Source organism: Halichoeres trimaculatus, unplaced genomic scaffold (genome assembly GCF_033239565.1).
Source record: "Halichoeres trimaculatus isolate MK-OKI-2021-1 unplaced genomic scaffold, fHalTri1.1 fHalTri1_scaffold_2, whole genome shotgun sequence".
Classification (NCBI taxonomy): Eukaryota; Metazoa; Chordata; class Actinopteri; order Labriformes; family Labridae; genus Halichoeres; species Halichoeres trimaculatus.
In genome coordinates this window covers 20,492,465-20,512,461 of record NW_027437180.1, presented here as the reverse complement: position 1 = coordinate 20,512,461, position 19,997 = coordinate 20,492,465, and the positions used below count along the sequence as shown (strand labels likewise).

Below are 19,997 nucleotides of genomic sequence, written 5' to 3'. Positions count from 1 at the left end.
TAACCAAAAGAGGTACTTCACAGTTTTCTGGCAGCGCTTGAACTCAGATTACTTTTTCTAAATTTATATTTGTGTGTATTCAGTCTCATGCCACTAGAGTAGTTGCATTAAAGTTCTTAAAACTGAGAAGCAACAAAACGTGGAGGCGTTCATGCAGAAAATCTACCTGACCAAAACTCAGATAAACTTTCAGCTTCTTAACCGCTGAGCACAGAAATAAGAAGGTTGGGAAATCTGATCTCAGATCAGAGAAGCTGAACAGAGTCCAACTTCCATCTGTTATATCAGGTTGTACTTGACCTGCAGAGCGTTCAGCATTTTAGCTAGCATGTTGTTAATCTGCTTAACTGAGCTTTAGAGAGATGGAGTTTCTCCCTCTCTCTGTTTCACACACACAAACCCTCTTTTATCCTTTATCACACACAAAGACACACTTTCACCATCACTGTTAGACACACACACACACACACACACACGCACACACGCACACACACACACACACACACACACACACACACACACACACACACACACACACACACACACACACACACACACACACACACACACACACACACACACACACACAATCTCCCTCCACTACATCCTGTGTGTTTTCATTTCCTCCCTATCACCTTTTAGGCCCTGATACAGAATCTTATCCCCATCTGTCTCTCCTTCCTCATTCATTCTTCTTAAAGCACACAGCTGCTTTTTAGTGCTTTGTATCCACAATGCACATGTTCACATGTTGGCTATTTAGCTCTAAGGGAAGCTTCAGTATAGCTTTTATATTACTGCTCAGTGTCTTCTTTGTATAGCTGAAACACACCAACTCAATAATGAAGCTTATGTATTTACACTGAGAATCCACTGTGGTAAATCTCCCGCCAATGTCTCCACACGGTTTACACCAACTCCTCCAAAAGCAACACGCCAGCAAAGCCAGTTACGCAAAGAGAGGGCAAACTCCCATGAAATCACCCAACCGTCTGTCTCGCCTACTTTTCAACACCACAACCAACAAACATTAGTTCTGTCCTCTGTTTGTTGTGTATTCAGTCAGCTGTTGAAGTGTGTCCCATTAAGAGTGCAACGTCTGTGACATAAAGAGCTGTTTGAGGATTCAAAGAAACCGCGGCGTAATAGTCGAGACAGCAGATTTGTAAGGTGCCAGCAGGGGTTGGAATCACACTGGTGGCTACAGGTTTTGGCTGAATGGTCTCAGGTTTGGCAAAGGAACAAAAACATCAAGTCGTCACCAAAAGGCTTACAGTCTCTTTTCAAGCCCGCTTTTAAATGCTTGGCTTCTTTTCACAAACCAAAAAATGTGTTACATAAGAAGTTTTTAACTACTGCAGGATGAAACAACGTACTGGTTCCTGAGTAAACATGCAAAAAGCTGTTAGTTTGAAAGGTTTTACGCAAAGCTAAATCATGAACACTGAAAATGACACCAGGATACAGCTGAGCACTGGAGTACATCTGATATTAAAATTCAGTATAAAGTATTTCATGCTTGTTGGGGAGGTAGAGTTTTGCAGCACCTTCATGTTGTTCACATCTCCCACTTAAATAAAGCATATCGTTATACACTCACCTGCCACTTTATTAGGTACACCGCTAGTACCGGGTAGGACCCCCTTTTGCCTTAAAAACTGCCTTAATCCTTTGTGGCATAGATTCAACAAGGTACTGGAAACATTATTCAGAGAGTTTGGTCCATATTGACATGATAGCATCACACAGTTGCTGCAGATTTGTCGGCTGAACATCCATGATGAGAATCTCCCGTTCCATCACATCCCAAAGGTGCTCCATTGGATTGAGATCTGGTGACTGTGGAGGCCATTTGAGTACAGTGAACTCATTGTTATGGTCAAGAAACCAGTCTGAGATGATTCCAGCTTTATGACATGGAGCGTTATCCTGCTGGAAGTAGCCATCAGAAGATGGGTACACTGTGGTCATAAAGGGAAGGGCATGGTCAGCAGCAGCTTGAACCGTTTATACCAGGCAGGATGGATCCATGTTTTCATGTTTTTAATGCTAAACTCTGACCCTACCGACCAAATGTGGCAGCAGAAACCCAGACTCATCATCACCAGGCAATGTTTTTCCAATCTTCTATTGTCTAGTTTTGGTGAGCCTGTGTGAATTGTAGCCTCAGTTTCCTGTTCTTAGCTGACAGGAGGGTCACCTGGTGAGGTCTTCTGCTGCTGTAGCCCATCTGCCTCAAGGTTGGACGTGTTGTGCGTTCAGAGATGCTCTTCTGCAGACCTCGGTTGTAACCAGTGGTTATTTGAGTTACTGTTGCCTTTCTATCACCCCAACCCAGTCTGTCCATTCTCCTCTGACCTCTGGCATCAACAAGGCATTTTTGCCCCAGAACTGCCGCTCACTGGATATTTTCTCTTTTTTGGACCATTCTCTGTAAACCCTAGGGATGGTTGTGTGTGAAAATCCCAGTAGATCAGCAGTTTCAGAAATACTCAGACCAGCCTGTCTGGCACCAACAACCATGCCACTTTCAAAGTCACTTAGATCACCTTTCTTCCCCATTCTGATGCTCTGAACTGCAGGAGATTGTCTTGACCATGTTGGCATGCCTAAATGCATTGAGTTGCTGCCATGTAACTGGCTGATAAGAAATTTGCATTAACGAGCAGTTGGAAAGGTGTGCCTAATAAAGTATAAAAGTATAAATAATACATATATATATATATATATATATATATATATATATATATATATATATATATATATATATATATATATATATATATATATATATATATATATATATTTATATTTATATATTTATAAAAACAAAGTCTGTTTTAGTCTGAAAGAAGTTTTGCCATTTAGACTGAAATCCTGATGTTTAAGAAGATTAAATTACATCTAGTAGGCTACAAGTATACAGAGAAACTAGCATTAGCTTTAATGTGAGGTGCATTACTTGTTTGTAACAGGCAGATGTCAGGCCACAATGGGGACATTATTGTAGCAAAACTATATTCAAATGTGAGTAAAATGTCTTGCAACTGTATCTCAACCGGTGTGTGCGTCATTAGATTTGCAAACATGTAAAACGCTCTGTTAATGGACCTTGAAATGTGTGAATGTTAACAGGAATCTACGAGTGCGCATTCAAAATCTGTGTGCATGGAAACAATTTGTAAATGGGAAAAACTATCTCAAATTTTCAAATGTTATCAAATTTGCAAGTGTATTACAATCTGTAAACATCTAGACAGTCTGTAAATGGATATATCAATCTATCAATGTAAGAACATTTTTTGAACGTTTACACTGATATGTTTGATTCTGTTGATTCTAAATTTTATTTGCACCTTTCTGTTTAAATTTTGTAAAACCAATTAAAAAGTGAGCTTTGTTACAAGTGCGTAAGAAATGGAGAGATTTGTTTGATCAGCTGACTGATGTGTTTTGATTTGAGGTCACTTTCCTTTCCTTGCAAGTCATAAGGTGAAGTAACTACTGAAAGCTCCTTTTCTCCTCACCAGTTATATCTACATTTTCTGCTTGTGTTTTAAATAAAGTCATTCGGTCAAACAAACTTTGAACACTCTTATCGTTTTTCCACTGTTTTTTTCTCCTGTTTTCACGTCTATTCTTTCCACAAGCAGTTTTGTGTGTATATATGTGTGTGTGTGTAACTCTCAGTTACAAATTCACAGGGATTTCAGCTTCAGTATTATGATCCTCCAGATAATCTCTCCCACACACACGCACACACAGAAGCCTGTTCATTTTCTCTTTCAGGTTAAATTAAATCCTTCAGTTCCTCTCACAAGCACTTGGTGAAAACCTCCTGCCCTGAAAGGCTATTCTCTGACCACCACACTCACTGTTTTTATATAAATAGTTTATTAGTATCAGTAACATGTCAGGAGGCTTTTACTTCCATCCTTTCTTTATGCAGATAACATACCAGAAGTACAAACAGACAGTGATAAAAACAAGGGTTATAAAAATAAGAGGATATACGTGCATGTGTGTGTGGGTGTTTTGTCAAGTAAGAGTAAAAAAAAAAAAAAAACTAATCCCAGTCACGGTTTCTAGAAAGGATTCCACCCAGTAAATAATCTGGGTCGCTGAGTCGTTTACACAAGACGAAGATAATAAGTCCTCTGATATCCCAGAATCCACTTCAACCAGCATTATCAGCGTCCGTGTTGGGTAGTTTATTTCTCTCACTTTCAGTATAAACTGTTCGAAGTAAACGTCAGGTCCTTTAAAGTCAGCTCCCGTGCATTAAACTCCCAAAGGTTCAGATGTGATCCCATCAAACCCCAAGATCAGTCACTTGATGGCAGGTGATGAGGAGCTGAAGGTGCTTGTTGTTGTTGTTGTTGCTCTTCTGTGATGTTTTGTCCTCCTCTGCTCTTCTGTCAGTCTGACTCTCTTCACCTGATACCTGCTGGAAAAAGAGTCAGTGAAAATGTGGCCCCCAAGCAGCAAGAAGTGTTGAAAAATGAAGTTAATGTGTGACGTGAAAGAAGCGACAGTTCCTCATGTGTCGACGGAGGGTCTGTGTCAGAGCTCATATCAACATATCCACTCAGAGAGCAGCAGTAAACCTTGTTTGCACTAAACTTTAGCTTTGTTGAGAGAGATACAGAGCAACTATTGGAAATGAAAGCATTTCAGCCCTGGACTTTTATCTCTGTCACATACCCGGTTGGTGTGACCCATCTATTAGCAACTGGCTTCAGGTGACAAACCACAGAAGAGTCACTGTAAACTGCCTTCAAAAACTGATTTAATGTGTTTTTGTGGTTTTCTGTGGTTTTTCACCTGGTGTCACTTTTAAATGGGTCTCACCCGCCTAGGAGGTGTGATATGTTTCCAGAAGCTTCAGTCACTTCTGATGTTAAAAGTCATGAACTTCATTGTGATTACTCTCTTTTTTTCTGTCTTGTCTGCTTTTAGTCAGCACCGACTAACTTTTGAGGCAGGCGTACCGCTTGTTTCTTCATTTCTGGCAACTATGCTGGAGCAGCTGCTTTGCACAACTCATCAGTTTTGACTGTTTCGGGCCAAGAGTTCTGCATGATTGGGTCGATGTGACTGACAGGTGTGTAGACTGTTGGCCCCAACTCAACCTCTTTGTCTGAGTGTAAATAAGGAAGACGTGAATGAGAGTCAGCATTTTCAAAACAGCCACTGCCATAGGCTCCAAAATGCTTCTATAGAAACCAATGGGGTGATGTCACTCACTCTGCGTCCTTTTTACACTTCGAGGTGAAAATTCACTGTTGAGCAAGTTTATGTTCAGCAGAGAACAGGCAGTTTTATTGCAGGTGAAAAGAAAGATATGGAGTTCCCCTCCACCCTTTTCTGTGTTTTCGGAGGGGTGGAGGTGTGGGGTGTGGGGTTAAGTTGCCCTAAGGGGAGACAAACTCGAGGAGAAGGGAAATAACAGTAAATACCTCAGATCTCTTATCAGCTCTCTTGGTGTCAACAAACACATTCAGTTGAGAGCCCTCACATGAGGAATGAGTCTCACACACACACACACACACACACACACACACACACACACACACACACACACACACACACACACACACACACACACACACACACACACACACACACACACAGTCTACCCACCATTGTCTGTGTTTGGACTGCTGTGGCGTTTATTGTTGCACATGCACTCCAGGTGATCCTCCAGCTTTACCTGTACCTCCCTCAGCTTGGGTCGCCGTCGTACGTACTCCACCTTTGCCACCTGGAGACAGTCAGAGAGAGAAGGAACCAAAGGAGCAGAACATAAGACTTTTTTTGGACAAACTTTTGCTTTGCTTGATCTGAATAGTTAATTATGCCGACTACTCTAATAGAAACACATCACATCTCATCAGTCGTAGCTCTGAACTCAATCCAGACACAGCTGGTGAGTAAATCTGTGGATTTTCTCACCAGAAATTTAGTGTTCGCTTATTTTTAAATATCATTTAGCATTTCCAAAGACAAACAAGTAAGAGTGGATCTAGCAGTATTTCTCCTGCTCTAATATTAGCATGAAACACCAGACAGCTACAGTAATGACGCAGTGTAAAACATGGAGTAGTCAGATAAAAGGTAACTCAAAGATGCTGTGAGGAGGAGCTGTTTAATTTTGGACTGCAGCGCCACTTTCTGGCCTGGATTGTCATGCACACTGTCGTGAAGATGTAACTCAACAAAGTGTGTGTGTGCTTTTTTTGGAAAAGAATGGAAAACAGAAATTTTCGTTATTCAGGACTATTATTTAACGAAAACAACGCAACAAGGTTAATTGTTTTTCAAGATGCATCGTGCTCTTTTTTGATACATGACAACGAGCAAACTTTGTACCATAGTTTAGTAGCCGGTACTGGCAGCCCAGTGCTCTAAGATATGTCTCTAATGTGTAGTGTTAGTGAATCCTTGTTATGTCCTGCCAGTCACCTCCCAAGCAGAGCTGATGTAACCTCACTCTTCATTTTACTGACTGACTCTCTTGTTTGAACAGAACACTGCAGAATAACTGCTGACTGTGGGTTGGAATGGACATTATCACAAACAGCTTAGCCCCTGTGTTAGCCTTTAGCTTGGTCTGTAGTACTCTCCTGTTCAGCTCTCCTGCTCTTCTGTCCTTTTGTTGTCCGACAGTTAGGCTCCTGTGTCCACTATCACTATACAATTGATTGAAGAAATCGTTTTCAGCAGAGAAAAACAAAGATATCTCTTCTCAATAATAAAACTTTGTCAGTCAGCATCCTGGTCCTGGTCGACCAGGTTCAGTTCAGTACGGTTTGGTATGGTTTTGGTACATCTGTTAAATAATAGAGTGACACCATCGCAGCACGACACAGTGTACCCCGCTAATAAATCCAACAAAGAAGAAAAATGCGACACAGTAAACAATAAGCAACGATGGAAGACATCCAGCAACTTGTCTTCTGCAAACAAGGCAATCAAGCTTCGTTTCAGAGAAGACTGTGTGCTGCCAGGAGAAATGCAGCCAGTGTCGCACGGAGTCAGATAGTCAGCTTACATCAGCCGATAATTAAGGTGAAAAATGTCAAAATATAGGTGTGAATGGTAAACAGACAGCGACAGATACTGATTTGTTGACACTCATTGTGCTTATCAGGACATCCAGGATTAATTTGAATTAAATTCTTGTGCTCATTTTCCACAATTAACTTCCATAATTTAACAAAGGTTGTGACAACAAAAAGGTGAGTCTGCTCTAGTTTGATAAATGAGTTGTACCATGCCAAGAAAATCACAGAACCTTCAGTGAAGTGTAATTTGTTTTCTGTAAACACATGTTGCACATGCTAAAATGTCTGAGAGTGGAAACAGTAACAGAACTATCCTTTAATTAAACACTAATAAGCAGAAATGCATGAGCGTACATATCAACACACCTGGATTAGTGTAAACACTGTCACACCATTTGTTAATGCTCACATCAGAGACATGAAGCCAAGTCAGGGAGCTCCGGGTCAGATTGCAAAAGTCCCCCTGCTTCAAGTCTGAACAGAGTCAGAGCAGCCGAGCATAAACTTAAACAACAGCAGCTCAGGGGAGGTTTAGCTCAGGTGAGTCGCCAAGCTGCTGAAGCAACAAGGGGCTAGAACTGGATGAGGAAGTCTGACATCCTTAAAGGGGAGCATGTGTCTAAGAAAGAAGTCTCTGTACTTAAAATACATTTACATAGTTGTTGTTTTGAATTAAGTGTTGATGTTAACCCATGTTGCAAATGTACCCATATGCTCTTCTGGACATTATAGTAATTATTTCTGGACTTTCTGAAATGCAGAAACTAGAATTTTCATTCAAAGCTACCACACAGGTGTCATTGACTGGTATAATCAAAGTAAAAATGAGTATAAAAATCCTTCATGACTGTGTTATGTATAAATTTGGACTACCCTAATCAGTCTATCATTCCAGAAAGAAACTGCTTTTAAGAGCAACAGCAAACCTTTCAGAAATGCAGCTTGGCTAGTGGTTTGTGATAAAAGAGTCAGAGCTAAGACTTCGATCTCACGCTTTGGTTTTGTTTCCAGTTCAGAAAGCAAACAAAAACAACAAAATAGGTAATCAGACAACATTACATTTCCCTCCAAACACAGTTGCTATAGCAAATCATTTTCTCTGTGTGAACTTCATCTGGTCAGTCACCTCCTGACAACAGACCAACACACCACAGCTTCACCTGTTGAGCACATGTCTCTGTTTCACATTCTCAAACAAAACCAGAGCTTCTGACACTCCCTCATTTGAAGCAGCAGCTTTATCTTAAACTGAAAGAGCGATCTATTGCTTTCCAGCAGAGCTCAACAGGCTCTGGTTTAAATATGCCGACTCTCATCCTTCACTCTCACACTTGAGGTCATAACCTGACATAACCTCAGTGAGGTTAACGCACTAATGCTAATGTTATCTTTATATCTCTCTGTGTCTCGCACAAGGACACAACACTTAAACCTCAGCCCTGCTGTTTCCCCTGCGGCTGTGTGTGAACGCATTTTGCACTTGTGACTGTTTACCCTCTGAAGGCTGGATCTCAGCACATGTGAGTGACTTTACTTTTGATTTCCTCTGTAGGCAGATGAAGGCGAGTCCTTTCATCTTAGATCGGGTGTATCAGCAGGCCAAAGCACAGAAACTCATCCTCTCCTTATCTCCTTCAACCTTTTGCCTCTTAATCTTTGGCAACACACAAAAAATATTTTTATTTCCCATCTCATGATAATTTTTGTTTATTTACTTTTTTTCTCTGCATGGCCACAGTTCTATTTTAATGAGAGAAAAAGCCACTGTAGAAATGAAGTTGCAGGTCAAAGGCAAATGTGTTGATAGTGGAGCTAACGTTTGAATGTATTAGTCGTGTTATGGTAAACTTTGTTTCAAGGTGATGTTATGTCACAAAAAGCTGCATTCCCCGTGAATGATAAGGTAACTTTCTCTAACACTTAAACATCTCTATTGGGCTGATGTCACATTCAGTTGTTAAGGATTGCATCTTAGATTCCCTTTCTGCCTACAAACACCTTGGGTCACCTCCTTGTTGGCAGGGTGAAACTGAACCAATCGCTTCTTTCCAGCTCTGGCAGACATCAAGAGGAAGCTATTATGTTCTTCAAGAAATTCACTGCCAGACTTAAAGCCCAAAACTCACACATACACACATATACACACACATGCATTTAAACACAATTCATAGACACTGGCAGCGGTGGTGCCACAAGCTGGTGAGAGTAATAGATTTTGGCAGCTTTAGAGTTTAAACTAAGAGCAGATTGTGGTCCAGGGGTTGTATGTTTACACGCTCTGTGCCATCAATAGTTCGAATGTGAGCGCAATGTCTGTGCTTGTACTAAATCTAAAGAAGACTTTCAGAAATATCTGCAGGGTGTTTACTGCTGTTTATACTGAGATGTTTTTAAGGTAAGAGAAAGAGGTAAATAGTAATACAAACGTCTCATCAACTGCCTTTTTTGTTTTGTGAATCACTTCATTCCAAAGTGTAACCAGAGCTTTCAAACTTTGGTTTTCTTTCATGCTAATTAATCAAATTTTTAGTTGCATGGTTGAAATGTCATCATTTTCATTTTAAATACAGGTCAGTGATGTAAAATCCTTAACAGTGCAGAAAATATTGATAGCTCACTGACATCCAGTGAGTCCCGCCCAATGTGCCCCCATTTGCACTTTTAAGAAGTTTGGTTGATTACTCTGTTTCACATGGGGTCTGTATGCATGAGGACGTTCAGCTGATCGGCAGCTAAAAGTTGTAGCACTCAGGTTTAATTTGGGTTATGTTAAACCCAAAGTGTTAAATTATTTTTATCTTGTCAGCTTGGCTATCAGATGTTTTTAATGTATCACTGATAGACTGTTAAAAAAATGGACGTCCACTTGGTCGGCTCAAAGTGAGGTCTCCACAAAAACTGCTCCCCCTGGTGGCTGGCTGAAGTATAGGTTAAAAAACCTGACTTTCCAATCATTCCAGATGGGCTGTTGTCAAACTTTAAAAAATTAATACTCCTCGTAGAAATGTTTCTCACGTCCGATTGTTGTGGTGATTTGAAGATATTATTTGGCTGCCTTGTATTCAAGTCCTCTTTTTTCTGAAAAAGTTTCGTTTTCATTAGTTATAAGAGGTTAAATGAGGCTTTACGCAACGTTTGACAATGATTGACAGCTGCCGTTCTCGTGTTTTTTTTTCAGGGATTGTAAAATATGTCGGGAGGTAGAGTCAAGAAGTCATTAGACTCTCGAAAGAAAAAAATATATATCATTTTTGTCACCCAGCTCCACTCAGATTCTCCCAGAATCCCTCATCGTCTCTACTGCGCAGACTCTGGCTGTACAACTGCTACAATGGCTGCGCCTGTGATGGGGGAATTTTGGCTTCAAAACTGTACAATGATAAATGGCAAAGCCACGCTGTCCACTCTATATACAGTCTATGGTATCACTCAAAGGTGTGGTGGGGATGTTACTGCAGAGACAGCAGAAGCAGGTAGAACGAAAAAATGACCAATGCTGGCGGTTGTTAGTGTAACACAAGGAAAATGTCTACATCTCTGGAAGTTGATCTGTGGACAGCTTAAACTTAAATCTTTACCTTTTAAGATGGGTAGATTCATAATAAAATATGCATAAATTCCAACAGAAAATGATAAAAAAATGAAAATAATCCAGAAAAAGGTATGATAACATAATACATTTGAACAAAATAATTCTTGTAGAGCTTCTTAGAGAGCTACATCAATCCAAAACTTTGAATTGACATTGTTTTTCTTACCTTGACTGTGCGGTGGTGCTTCCTAGCAGCCTGACATCTCACGCTGCTGGTGTTGCAGCAGCCGGTGCAGCGTTTCACCTCAACGCAGGGTGGCCAGATGATGAAGTTAGCCGAGGTGGGATCCACCTGGCTCCTGGGGATCTCATAGATCATTGTTCGCACCTTACACGATGCAGGCAAGGCTTCTTCTATCACTGTATGGAAACACAGAAGTCAAAGGTTAGAGGAAACCAGACAACAATCAGAGTCCTTAGGTCAGGATAGGTTGCATGGATATTTAAGGAGATTTAGGTGTGTTTCTTTTTCTGTGACCTTCATGGTGTGTGTGAGTGATTGTGTCTCACCTGTGCTCCTCCTGTGTCTGGTGTGTGTGTGTGCTCTCTTAAGGTCAGGGAGGCTGTGAGAGAAGTCCTTGTAGTAGCTGTGTTTGGTCTCCTGGATCACCTCGTTCTCTGAATATAGACACAACACGTGCACATTGAGACTTCACATGTTGACTGTACTGTTCATTAGTATTTCCTCATGCAGTCATACCCAGACACAAACTGAGACCTCTCTGTAACTTCAAATATTTGATCAGATAAAGGTCAAAAAAGGGGGGGGGGGGTGAAAGCCATCATTCTCTTGGGACAGACACTATTAACTTAAAGTGAAATGAAAACCTGCTCTTTAATAAGGCAGATCAGAGAGGGAGCTTCAACAAGTCGTCTTGGTGTTTGACCGACTGACTGACAGGATGTTTACGTAGAGAAGCAAGTTGTTTATCCCAGACATTTCTATCAAGTCTCTTTTGAAGCGAGGGCATGCTTAAGCAGGTTATTCTAACTGAATTATGTTTATTTCTGTCAGTAGGTTACCGAGTTCAGTGGGAAATACAGCCCATGAGCGTGGATGTTAAACACAAATTAAAACCTGATTCATCTCGAGTTCACTCTGAGGTCCCTCACGGGTTTCGTCGTTTGAGTGAGCTGAGAAAACAGAGTTACATTCCTCAGGGACTTCAAATACAGACGGGGACGCTGATGGGTTAACAAATCAAACTAAAGTTGTCTGAGTGCTGGGACTGAGCATTGCACTAAGCATTAATGTAAGTCTTGTGTGTTTGACCTACATGATGTTGTCTATTTGGTGATTTCTTTCATTTTCATTCAAATAAAAAATCCTCTTTCAATCTTTCCTCAAGGAAACTGATGTCAATGAATGCATCCCTGTGTGATACTGAGAAAACTTCTCCTAAGGGGACAGGAAAGTTAATCCTACCCTTAGTTTGCCTGTAGGTGTGAGTGTGTCTGTTCTTTGTCTGAATGTTCATCCTGTGTTTGGTTGGCAACGAGTCAGGGTACCCTACCTCTCACCCAATGACTGATGGGATAAACTCAAGGGGCAACATCTGGTTTAGAAAAATGAAGCCTATGTGGAAGTGTTAAAAGTTGCTGTTCATCGAGGATCTGCTTGAGGCTGGCTGCAGAAAGACCAGAAGTGATTTACACACCAAGCCATGGAAAATGTTTTTTTATTGTGGCATTAAAAAGTGTATTAACTGCCTGGTTCAAAAAATGTCGGGTCTGAAATGCCAATACCGCTATCTGCACACACTGTACAGTGAGTGAATTTTTTTCTAACTCAGCAGTTTGGACGTTATCAGGATTGTTTGATTTTCCAATCACAGCCACAGCTCAAGTCACGTGACTGAAGGGTGCCCTGTAGCTGTTCGAAAGGAAACTCACAGCCAGTGTCATAACCACAGCCAGTGTCATAACCAATGACTAGCTTCATTTCATGGTTTCAGGAACAGACGGGAGACGACACGGAGGCTGTGAAGGGTGTCAATAAATGACAGAATTTTAGTGCTCTAAAGTTTTCTTGTCACGTTGGAAGTCTCTTATGTTTTTTGGTCTCTTTTTGTCTCCATACAGCTCGCTCTTTTCTCTCCATCTTTCTACCCATCCAGTGTCAGCAGATGGCTCATCACCATGAGTTTGGTTCAGCTCAGGATCTCTGTCTGCTGAGAGGAGGTAATTCCTTGCAACTGTTGCCAACTGCTGCCAAACCCTTCCTAGACCTGCTGTATCGTTTGCTGCTTGTCTTTGTTTACTCTCTCTACAGCATGTTTCCTGTCTCTCTTCAGCTATCCTGTCAAAAGAGGAAAAAATGCACTCAAAACACTACTACCATTACTACTCAACTACTACTGTCGAAAATAACTTTCAATGAGGCGTGTGTTTGTTTTGAAATTGAATGGAGATTGTATCAAAACAAATTTTCTTTTTCGAGACAACTTTTTACCGGATACAATTCACTGAGATAAGGGACTTATCAGTACAGTTAGACTGCGATTTGGTTTAAAACGTGACATCAAGCCAACTCTATGTTAGCGACATTGGCAGCCCAGGGGTTCCGACATATCTGCGGGCTAACGTGACACCAAGTAACCACTGTCAGTTTGTTCATAGTTTAGTAGCCATTTATATTCAGTGCAGCCGGCAGCCCAGTGCTCTAAAACAAGCCCATAATGTGTACCGTCAGGAAATCCTGGTTAGTTATGTCCTGCCAGTCATCTACCAAGCAGAGCCAAAGTAACCTCACTCTTCATTTTATTGATAGACTCTCAAGTTTGTACAGACCACTGCAGAATAACTGCTGCATGTGGGTTTGAATGAACATTATCACAAACAGTTTCGCCCCTGTGTTATTGAGTGATACAGCCTGAGCTAAAGGCTAATTAACCTTTAGCTCAGGCTGTATCACGCTTCGGTTTAGCTTTCTTCTGCTCTTCTGTCCTTTTTCTGTCAGACAGTTAGGCTCCTGTGTCCATCATCATTACAAAATTAGTCACAAAAATTGTTTTTAGTAGAGGAAAAAACACAGATCTTGGTGTTTTATGCCTTCTCTTTACTATCTCTACTCTCAGTCAGCGTGGTGTTGTCATAGAGACCTAGATGTGCCGTAAATCAATAGGGCCTGGTTGACCCGATCAGGAAGCTATGTAGAAGTAGAAATTTAAAATAATCTGTAACCGGCAATATTGGCGCTGATGATCTTGTTTTAAATTGTGGATTACAATCAGGCATATACCTAGAAGGGAGACTTTTTAAAGGTCACTTTCAAACTCCTCACAGTCCCTTTAAATGATTGATTGATTGGCTGACTGGCTGTTTGTGGCTTTCAGGTATGAAAAGGTAGAGAGAAACAAACATATCATGTTGCCTACTTGCCTTCTTAAACAGATGCCCATGTACTCTCTGTCTGTTTTAAGGTGCTCTTTGGCCTCTGTATGAAACACAGTAGGATTTAGATTGTCTCTTATGTAAACCTAGCCACACTTGGTCAGTTGTTAGTGAAAATGCACAGCCTGATGGATGACAGATGAATTTATACAAAGAGCAATCAATGTCAGCTTTGGCTTGTGATTTCAAACTGCACAACATTTTTTATTTCCTAAAGCTTTATAGCAGCATTGATGACTGAACCTGTCATACCTGGTGAAAAAAGTGCAACTAGGTTATTAAGTTTATTGTAGTAAGCAATGGTTCCAAATTTTACAAGGGGAGTTCACTGTACTGCCTGGATTTTACACTGAGTTTCTGTGTGTGTGTGTGTGTGTGTGTGTGTGTGTGTGTGTGTGTGTGTGTGCGCAGATAATATGTTGTTATAAAATCAATCAAGTCATCTTCAGTACATCAAACACCTCAACACGTAGCACTGCCAAACCACTGAATATCCAGTGAAGAGTTCACAGCCAAAAAAATGGAGCTCCATTTGTGTGGGTCTAGTGTGAACGCCTAAGTTAGTGTGTGTGAGTGTGTGTGAGTGTGTGTGTGTGTGTGTGTGTGTGTGTGTGTGTGTGTGTGTGTGTGTGTGTGTGTGTGTGTGTGTGTGTGTGTGTGTGTTTGTTGATGAAAAGAAAAAGAGGTTCCCGGAAATCAGCATCAATGATGTCTGGGCAGGACTGTTTTAATTTGATTCTGAATACCAAACCTCACACATCTTTGAGGGTGTGTGTGTGTGTGTGTGTGTGTGTGTGTGTGTGTGTGTGTGTGTGTGTGTGTGTGTGGTGCAAACAGTCACGCACACAAGTCCACCTTTAACATTTCTCTCTCTCTCTTTCTCTCTGTGTCTGTGTGCCTCTCTCGCCCTGACATGCAGGAATTTGAGCATGAATTATACATAGCAACACAGCAGCCTTCCAGCGGGCCCAGCTCTCAAACCAATAATGGACGGCATGACAAGAGCATAATGAAGAGAGCCACTTGACCCCCACCGAGCCGGGGAGCCGTCACACTCGACATTTGCATCTCAATGATGCCAGGATTAATGGTGGCACCGCTCCGAGCGGCAGACATTAAAAAATGAATCAACTTTTCTTCACAGGCAAGAAGAAGTTTGGAGCAGAGGAAAGTTTGTTTGGCAGGAATTTGGAGTCTGACTTGGGGCGTAGATGCAATAAAGTCTTTTTTTAATGCTGCAGTTATTTCCTCCTGTCTCACCTCAATGATTCAGCCTGCTCTGATTTATTACCTGGATAATGAGAACTGGCAAATGTCATCTTCTCTATTTACTGAAGCTGATTATTACTGTTATTAAGAGTTGCAGCCAATTTACTTTAATATGTGGTGTTTGTTTTTTTTTTTTTTTGGTGCAAGCAGGATATTCAGCTGCCCTTCCGCTTTTGGACTCCTTTCTTCGGAGGACACACATAGTTTCTCTGAGTTTTATCTTTTTGCTTTTCTTTTGAAAAAATATCCGTACATAAATCCAGATCACATAAAAAGGGATTGGATGTTTGATTTGGTTGGGGGTCAAATTTGAAGTCTGAAAAGGTTTAACCATCATGTTATTGGGCAAGGTTAATATGGAGAGCAAAAGAAGGCTGGAATCCAATACCAAAGCCTAAGGATGTCATCCAACAAAAGTTTAGCCTTTTATTTATCTGGACATAGTATTTAGGTGTATGTGTGCAGGAAATGATTCGACATGCTCTTTGTTAATTTCATGTCATGTTCATGTTCCCACATCTTGAGTTGCAAGTTGAACTGTGCAAAGACCAACTGACAGAGTAGAAAGTCTTGGCCCTTAGCGCTCAATATCATTTACCCAGATCTAATCTATGCTTGCTAAATCCAAAGCCTGGCAAATTGGCCCCTGGCAAACTTAAAGGTTGAGAGCCAGTGTTAATGTTTAAGATACTCAGACTCTATGAAGATAGCAGCAGCAAGTTTGGCAACAAAGGAACAACCAAGGTAAAAAGTAGAAAAAGCTAAGGATTAGAGTTGCAATAGTTTAAATGCTGAAAAAAATCTCATCAAGAACAATAAATCATAAATAATTAGAGATATTCTGATTCTTGGGTTTAGCATGAGTAAAGCTTCAAAATGCTACAGTTCCCACAATGCAACTGTCTGAGTAGCAACCTCATAACTCCACCCACTACATAGCCCCATAAACATTTTTAGCATACATACCCCTGGTGAGATAACCTTGCTCACATCATTTTTTTCAGACATGTCAATAAACCACATTGACAGTTTACACACTGATTAATTACTTAATCAGTAAACTGAACCTGATCAGTGAAATTGGAGGAATACCCCACTGAAGAATGTTCACCTTTCCTTGAGGACCAGTGGAAGTGGCCGATAGACACAAAGTTAACTCAGTCTCAGGGTTCATAGAGGGTGTAAAGAGCAAGACAGACCACTGGTCTCCTGGCAACACCCAGTGAGGCATTCCAGTAATGGGACAAGAGGACAGCATCCTCTTACTGTGCACTCAACCAGATGCGTCTAATGCTTCATTCAGAGTCTCTCAAAGCACAGACAGGGAGGGAAGCAGCCCAGACTTGGCACATGAAAGCTTCTGGTGCTAATGTTTGTCCACTGTTACCAGGAACAAAAACAGTTCTTTTCAACCTTAGTTGGCATTTATACTTATGAGCTTCTGTCAATACAACCTCAGAGGAAATCGCCTTTGAATTGGGATGTTGACACACATTACCTCCTCACAGTAATCCTTCCCCTGAAAAGCAGCTGAGCAGGTAGTTCTGTCATCACAGACGACATATTTGCTGAATTTTTAACCCCGTTTTCCAACAAAGATCAATAATCCTGCTCGTGGGCGTGAGGACAGTTGTATTAAAGTTAAGCGCTTTACCTACGGAGTCTATCTCTAGCAGCCGCTGGAGGTCGCTGATGCTGCGGATCTCGCTGCGGGAGAGCCGCTCCAGCAGATCCCGAGGGAGAGGAGACTCCTGTGGGTAGAAAGTAAATTTGTCATAGCAGAAATAATGAAGATGCACCCTTTTGTGCGTAAAATCATAAATGCTTATCAAAATCGAATTTGTATATTCCAACCAGGTCAATGCAGTCGCGCCACAAGATAGACTTCAGTGGTTACAGTTCAGCGGAATTAAGTAAAAACGTCATGCGTTTTTTTTTTTTTTTTTTTTTTTTTTTTTAATCAGCCAACGTCTGGCACGTAATCAAAATAACTTACTGTGCAGGAGCAGACATTAACAACTGCACATTCGCGCATAGCTTACCTCAGCAGCGGTGCGTAACAGGCAGAGGTAGCCGGCGAGGAGGTGGTACACCACAGCTCTCATCTCCTTTCAAATTCGTGGCATTGGCACCAGGACGAGGTGGAGATCCTCTGCAGGAGCCGGGCTGTCGCTCCCTGTTCTCGGGAGCCCACAAACATCCCTTGGGAGAGCTGTGGTCTCCACGAAGACCTCGTTGAAAGAGCGAGCAGGGCGCGTCAAGAACTAAGGATGATGTGCATGCAGCTTATGTTGTACTCCTGCCGATGAGTCCCTGAAGCTGAACTTTAAGGTAAAAAAAAAAAAAAAAAAAAAAAAACAGCGTAAAAAGTTTCAAGTCAGGGGTAAAAATTCTAACTTTTCAATGGTATCTGGAGTGCAGCAGCTCGCTTTGGAATTGGACGAACGAATGTCCAGTGGAAGAATGAAAACCATTCACATTTCCCTCTGTATCCATCATTTTGTCCTCATTATAATCCTTTCAAAGTCTTATTTGTTCGTCCTCCAGCTGTTAGGTTGGTTGGCACTCTTTGTGGGTAAATCTGCAAATGATATCCTGCACAAAAAAAGAGATCTGTTCCGTATTCGAGGATAACGTGGCATCAAAGGACGAGAAAAAGCTCTTCGCCTCGCAGCCCTGGGGAGTTGGATGTCAGTTCAGCGGTCCTGTGATCTCCGGGGTGAATGGAGCTGGGATGCTTTCAGGCACAGGATATAGCCGTGCGCGTCCCCGGGTTTCAACACTTGGAGCGCGCTTTGCATAATAAAATGCAGAAAATTGGAGGAGGTCTAACCACAGCAAAGGACCGTGCATGTCGAAGCATCACTATAAATCACTTTTATCACAGCTTTAATGCAACTCCACGAAACTTTTACTGACAGAAGACTGCAGTTTAATGGGATAAATCAAGCTGATGTCTGCATGCTCTCTTTTTGTCTTCTTAGTGCGTCAGTTTTACAACAAGAATGTGACACAATGTTAGGGCATTATTATAGTAGCAGACAAGTAGTTAACTATTATCTTCTGTCCCCACTGTCACTGAGCTACTTTTCCATAATAAACAGGTTGACACGATATCAGTTGTTGTATAGAGTTACAGAAATACGGGATTTAAAGAGAGGGTGTTGTGCTCATTTTCAGGCTTTTCATCTTCTCATAGCTCTGCAGTAGCTTTACACAATATACAGCTAAAACAATTTTTTTTTTAGTTTGGTGCTTTTGAAAACCCTATTTGTAGCTTCTGTCTGAAATGGTCAATATTTGCGGCTGTCTCTTTAAGGAACTTAAAGCAGTCAGGCACCCTCCCAAAAGGTGGCCAGTAGGTGTCAGTCAATTTGCAAAAGCAACAACATGAACGCAAACACCAAAACACAAAAGCAAAAGCCACAACAAAACAGAAGTGCAGCCACAACAAACATTAAGAACACAATTATTCCAACTGACACAGAAAAGTTATAGAAGTAAGTAAATGATTGTTTTCTTTTTATTTTCAGCTATGATGAATATAGCTCTAATGCTAATGTTGATTCGTAAAGCTAAGTATAAGATGATGATGATTTAGGACATTTTTCCAGTAAATAAAGAATGTGAGTACTATGAGGGATATTACAACACCCCTATCAAGCTACATTTATTATACATGAAGTTAAAAAAGATAATCATTGACTTACTTTCACAACGTTTCTGTATCTGTTGGGATCATAGACTGTATAAAACATGGACGTAGTCTCGCAGACGTCACCCGTCTGTTTTTGAAACTGAAATGAAGCACATCGGCTATAGCGGCCATATTGGTAGTGGCAAGGGCTTCGCCTACAGCCATTGGGCGCCTGTCGGTCATGTGACCCTCAGCTGTGCCTCTTATTGGGGGAGCTCGCAATCTTAATATCCTCGGAACGGCCACGTTAGAAAAAATTCACCCCCGTACAGTGGGTGCCGGTAGTAAAATTATCGACTCAGACAGGAGACGTTTTTTGAACCAGGCTGTAAATAGCTTAATTTCTGCTTTGAAAGCAGCTTTTTTTTGGCTTGGTGTGTATGTGACTTCAGGTACTTCTGGAGCCAACTTCAAGCGAACACTCGAGAAACAGTAGATTTTAATACTTCCGCATTGTCTCATATTCCCAGACCAGAGGTTGCCGCTTGGTTGGGATAATTAACCTCTTTTAACTTTCGTTGTGGCTGTACTTCTGTTGCGTTTTGGCATTTGCAAATCATCTGACATCCACTGGCCACCATATTCCTTCACTGTTGTCATGCAACATAGTAACTATGGAATTGACGGATATTTCTATGATTAGACTAAAATCTGGCCTACAAAGTTTGGAAATTCTCAACAACTGAGAACACGAGAGTGTTACATTTCTTATGCCCTTTTAATGAGATTTGCCAAATCGTGATGTCACAATCTGGGCAAATCTCGTTTGAATCTCTCTAAGTTCTCTTGTGGTTTTGTAAACCAACATTTGCCACATAAAATGAAACTTTCCCCACATTTAATAATCACACCCAACTCAACCTCTTAATATGTGTTCTGAAGCATCAGACTGATAATTAAAGACAAAACCTGTCTGCTGTAATGAATACATATATAGAGAAAAAAGTGACAAGTCCCAGTAAAGGCTATTTTTGTCTTA

General features: G+C 41.1%; 1 protein-coding gene across 2 annotated transcripts; it reads right to left on the bottom strand.

The window, feature by feature from the left end:
* Nucleotides 1-3,923: 3,923 nt before the first annotated feature.
* Nucleotides 3,924-18,722, bottom strand: LOC141787161 (platelet-derived growth factor subunit A-like). 2 transcript variants are annotated; one of them, XM_074665442.1, is made up of 6 exons: nt 17,364-18,722; nt 16,976-17,072; nt 11,170-11,277; nt 10,826-11,019; nt 5,644-5,764; nt 3,924-4,447 (listed from the first exon to the last, which is right to left on the bottom strand). In XM_074665442.1, the coding sequence occupies exons 1-6, from the start codon at nt 17,424-17,426 to the stop codon at nt 4,434-4,436; spliced, it is 597 nt and encodes a 198-aa protein (XP_074521543.1). In that variant the 5' UTR covers nt 17,427-18,722; the 3' UTR covers nt 3,924-4,433. The 2 variants fall into 2 exon arrangements, with proteins under 2 accessions (XP_074521543.1, XP_074521544.1); XM_074665443.1 differs by having other exon boundaries at nt 3,925-4,444; nt 17,364-18,710.
* Nucleotides 18,723-19,997: the final 1,275 nt, after the last annotated feature.

What these genes read in the sequence shown, in the direction of transcription:
- LOC141787161 (XM_074665442.1), bottom strand. Translation starts at nt 17,426, where the DNA reads ATGAGAGCTGTGGTGTACCACCTCCTCGCCGGCTACCTCTGCCTGTTA. An exon ending in GCTAGAGATAGACTCCGTAG is followed by an intron (nt 11,278 to 16,975) that starts GTAAAGCGCTTA and finishes GTCTATATTCAG; the next exon opens with AGAACGAGGTGATCCAGGAG. An exon ending in CAGACACAGGAGGAGCACAG is followed by an intron (nt 11,020 to 11,169) that starts GTGAGACACAAT and finishes GTTTCCATACAG; the next exon opens with TGATAGAAGAAGCCTTGCCT.